The sequence below is a fragment of the Coregonus clupeaformis genome, chromosome 34 (genome assembly GCF_020615455.1).
Source record: "Coregonus clupeaformis isolate EN_2021a chromosome 34, ASM2061545v1, whole genome shotgun sequence".
Lineage (NCBI taxonomy): Eukaryota > Metazoa > Chordata > Actinopteri > Salmoniformes > Salmonidae > Coregonus > Coregonus clupeaformis.
In genome coordinates, this window is record NC_059225.1 from 15,124,704 (window position 1) to 15,128,144 (window position 3,441).

Below are 3,441 nucleotides of genomic sequence, written 5' to 3' on the forward strand. Positions count from 1 at the left end.
GTGCCTTAACGAACACAACCCAAGTGAAGGGGATGCACCTACCCCAGGGAGGGTTTCTGAGGTCTTTGAAGTGGTGGATGCAGGCTCTGTCGTAGCCGGCCGCAACCGGGAGACCAATGGGGCGGCGCACAATTGGCCCAGCGTCGTCTAGGGGAGGGAATGGCCGGCAGGGAGGTAGCTCAGTTGGTAGAGCATGGCGTTTGCAACGCCAGGGTTGTGGGTTCGATTCCCACGGGGGGCCAGTATGAAAAAAATTAATGTATTCACTAACTGTAAGTCGCTCTGGATAAGAGCGTCTGCTAAATGACGTAAATGTGACAGACACCAAGTCAGTTTCAATCTTCAGGTTCATCTCTCCATTCAGGTTGGCCTCCATCACCTAGGACATACATTTACATTTACGTCATTTAGTTGACGCTCTTATCCAGAGCGACTTACAGTTAGTGGAGGACAAGTGACTTTGTACAGACAGCTGATAACCCAATCTACAAATAGCTCTATTGTACGTTACTATGAAGGGGTTAAAGAGATTGTGACATACCTGTGATTTCCAAACACTTTAACTTTATTTCGTATGATTAAACCTACACTGAAGATATTATAATAATGCAAGTTCTAAGTACATTGACGGCACGTGTACAATTATCTGAGCTCATGGTAAACGGTCTCTTACCAGAAATTTAAAAGATATTCTTCATTCGATCCACAACATTTTTCATAGTCTTCAGTGGAGGCAAATATATGCTCAATAATTAGTATATAAGTAGGTATCATTACAACAACAAAAAATAACAGTACGCCGGATGTGTTAAACTAGCATTACTTCGGAGAACTTGTGCTTTAAAGTTGACTACGGCAGAAAGAAACTGGTATCCAGGCTAGAGTGGCACTGGTACTCACGTCAAGGTCTGGCATGCTGGGTTCTTTGAAGTCGTGTCAAAGCCTTCTGGGTATCACGTCCACCGGGATGTCATGTGTGACATCTCGACTGACGCTGGAAAGTGTCAGCTAACGGGGGAGAATAAGAGGGCAGGGGAAAGTTGAGAAGAGAAATATAACATTGTTAAACTTCTTCGTCTTAAAGGACAACTGTTTGGCCTTGCTGACGTATTCAGACTTCTAGCCAGCCAGCCAGCCAGCCAGACAGCCAGCCAGCCAGAGGAGAACAAGTTGCGTCTATGAATTTTGGTTCCTGAAGGTTATTTCCTACCTGGAGTTTTATCTTTGCCACTAATGTCATGGCTTGCTTTTTGGGGGGTTTAGACATAGTTTCATTTTCTTTGTGTTAAATGTAGGCCTTTTTGTTAGAAAAGTGCTATATACTGACTGCTATATTTGCCTGACAACATGTCAAAGTAGTCACTTTTGAACATGTATAATATAGTCAACAGAATTACACATCAAATCAACACAGCCCAGTGAGTGTTGACAGTTTCCCTTTGAAGCAGATCCATTGGATGTAATTGCTGTAGCCCTTACCAGTTCTGCAGCGAGAGTGAGACAAACACAGTGCTTCTTGGTCAGCTTGATCTTCGTACACTTGGCATTCTGAGAGGTTATCAAAGCCCTGGACAGGTTCTCGGGAGTCACCTCTAGGCAGATCTCATTAGCATCGGGCGCCACACCTTCCGGCTGATACTGAAATAAGTTGGCCTGATCAAATACAATACAAATAGAGAATGTCTTTGTTGGATAAGTACAGAGCAGAAACTTCAACCACTTACCAAAAGAAAGTGAACAATGGAAACGCTTGATTGAACCTTTTCATTTAGTTGGGTTATTTGTGACAGACAGGCTTTGGTTCCCCTAACAACTGAGAGTATCGCTAAATACTGCACAATTTAAACACTTTGCTCTCCATATCCCCCTTCCCCAACACACGTGTAAATATTGTACTGTACATTTGTTGAGTGCCTTCCTGTATTTATACTTATGCTACATTTGTATTAAATTATATTCTATTGAGCTATATTTTTGTATGTCTTATTGTTGTTGCATTATCGAGAGGGAACCTGCAATTAAGCATTTAATTGTACTGTGTATCCTGTGCATATGACAAAATAATTATGTTAGATATCTGAGTGCAAATCATTGGTAAAAACATCGTGTCTTGTATGGGCATGTACCTGAGAACTCACACCACATGCCGACTCCTCCACTGGCCACCTTACCAGACAATGCAAAATATAGGTTGTCTGGAGTCGCAGGATGCAAGTCTTCATTAGTTTAGAGATGGTATTCGCCACACCTGATGCAGAGAAATTAAAGGTAGAATGCTAGCAAGTGTTGCATGTTCCACTCGCAAGAGAAAATTAATGATATCCACAGGAAAGTATTGTTTCCCGACTTTTTATAGAGCCTGTATGTATATGGTTAGGTTCTGAGGTAAAATTAGTTTTATATAGAATATTCGTTTTTTCTCTCATCAATAGCAACAAAAATATATATATTCTTAATCAGGTGAAGATGGAGAACAATCCACGCTAAATTTAAAAACAAATTGAAGATTGAAAAAAATTCACCCAAAAAAGGTGTAGGTTGTTCTCCATCCTCCCCTGATTCAGAATATATATATATATATATATATATATATATATTTTTTTTTTACTATTGATGAGAGAAAAACCGAATATCTAATATATAACCAACTTTACCTCGGTGCCGAACCGAACCATATTTATGGGGGTGGATTATCCGTTTAACTACCTAGCTACTCAGGTAGCTGGCTATACAAAAACAACAACACACAAGAGCAACATTACAAATTACTTACGTGTGAAATGATTAAGGCAACCAACATCAATCATTTTTGCTCGGAACTTCATATTCAATATTATTCTAACTGACATAACTATTTTGTTGCGACGTTCAATTTGGCCCGCCAAGCCGATGGTTCGTCTCCGTTATACTTCCCCTGAGAAACAAGTATTTTGCCCTTTTAGTTCAGCTATGAATTTGCTGCACTGACATTCTCAGTAAATCCTCAAGATGGCGCTCGGGTTGCTTTTCTTCCTGAAATGAAGCCATGAGTCAAATAAAGCATCTGCATCGGCATGAAAAGGAATATCTAAACTTTATACAATTTGATACTTTTTTTGATATTCCCAATATGGATTTTATTTTGCACGTATTTCTTTGAATTGCAGCATTTGACAGGTTAAAATGTTTGGATAATAATGTAGAAAATGGCCTAGATTAAACAAAATGTTGGTAATCACAAACAGCATCATCAACTTGTTATGTTTGTATCAGTCATACTTGTGGCTTGCAAACAAATAGGTTCTGTTGGTAATTTTATTTTCCACTAGGCTACTTTTCCTCTGTCATGTTTTAGGTAGGTGGTAACACTTTATAATAACTTTCATGAAAAATCTAGGCCTATTTATAGCCTAGAGTAGATCTACATAATAGGCCTATTAATAAACAAGCAATTATATGTTA

At 39.4% G+C, this 3,441-nt stretch overlaps 1 protein-coding gene across 1 annotated transcript; it reads right to left on the minus strand.

Annotated features, from left to right (window-relative positions):
* Positions 1-257: 257 nt before the first annotated feature.
* On the minus strand, positions 258-2,872 carry LOC121549618 (checkpoint protein HUS1-like). The gene is made up of 5 exons (XM_041861400.2): positions 2,774-2,872; positions 2,127-2,248; positions 1,480-1,653; positions 901-1,008; positions 258-379 (listed from the first exon to the last, which is right to left on the minus strand). The coding sequence occupies exons 1-4, from the start codon at positions 2,847-2,849 to the stop codon at positions 937-939; spliced, it is 444 nt and encodes a 147-aa protein (XP_041717334.1). The 5' UTR covers positions 2,850-2,872; the 3' UTR covers positions 258-379; positions 901-936.
* Between the last annotated feature and the right edge of the window lie 569 nt (positions 2,873-3,441).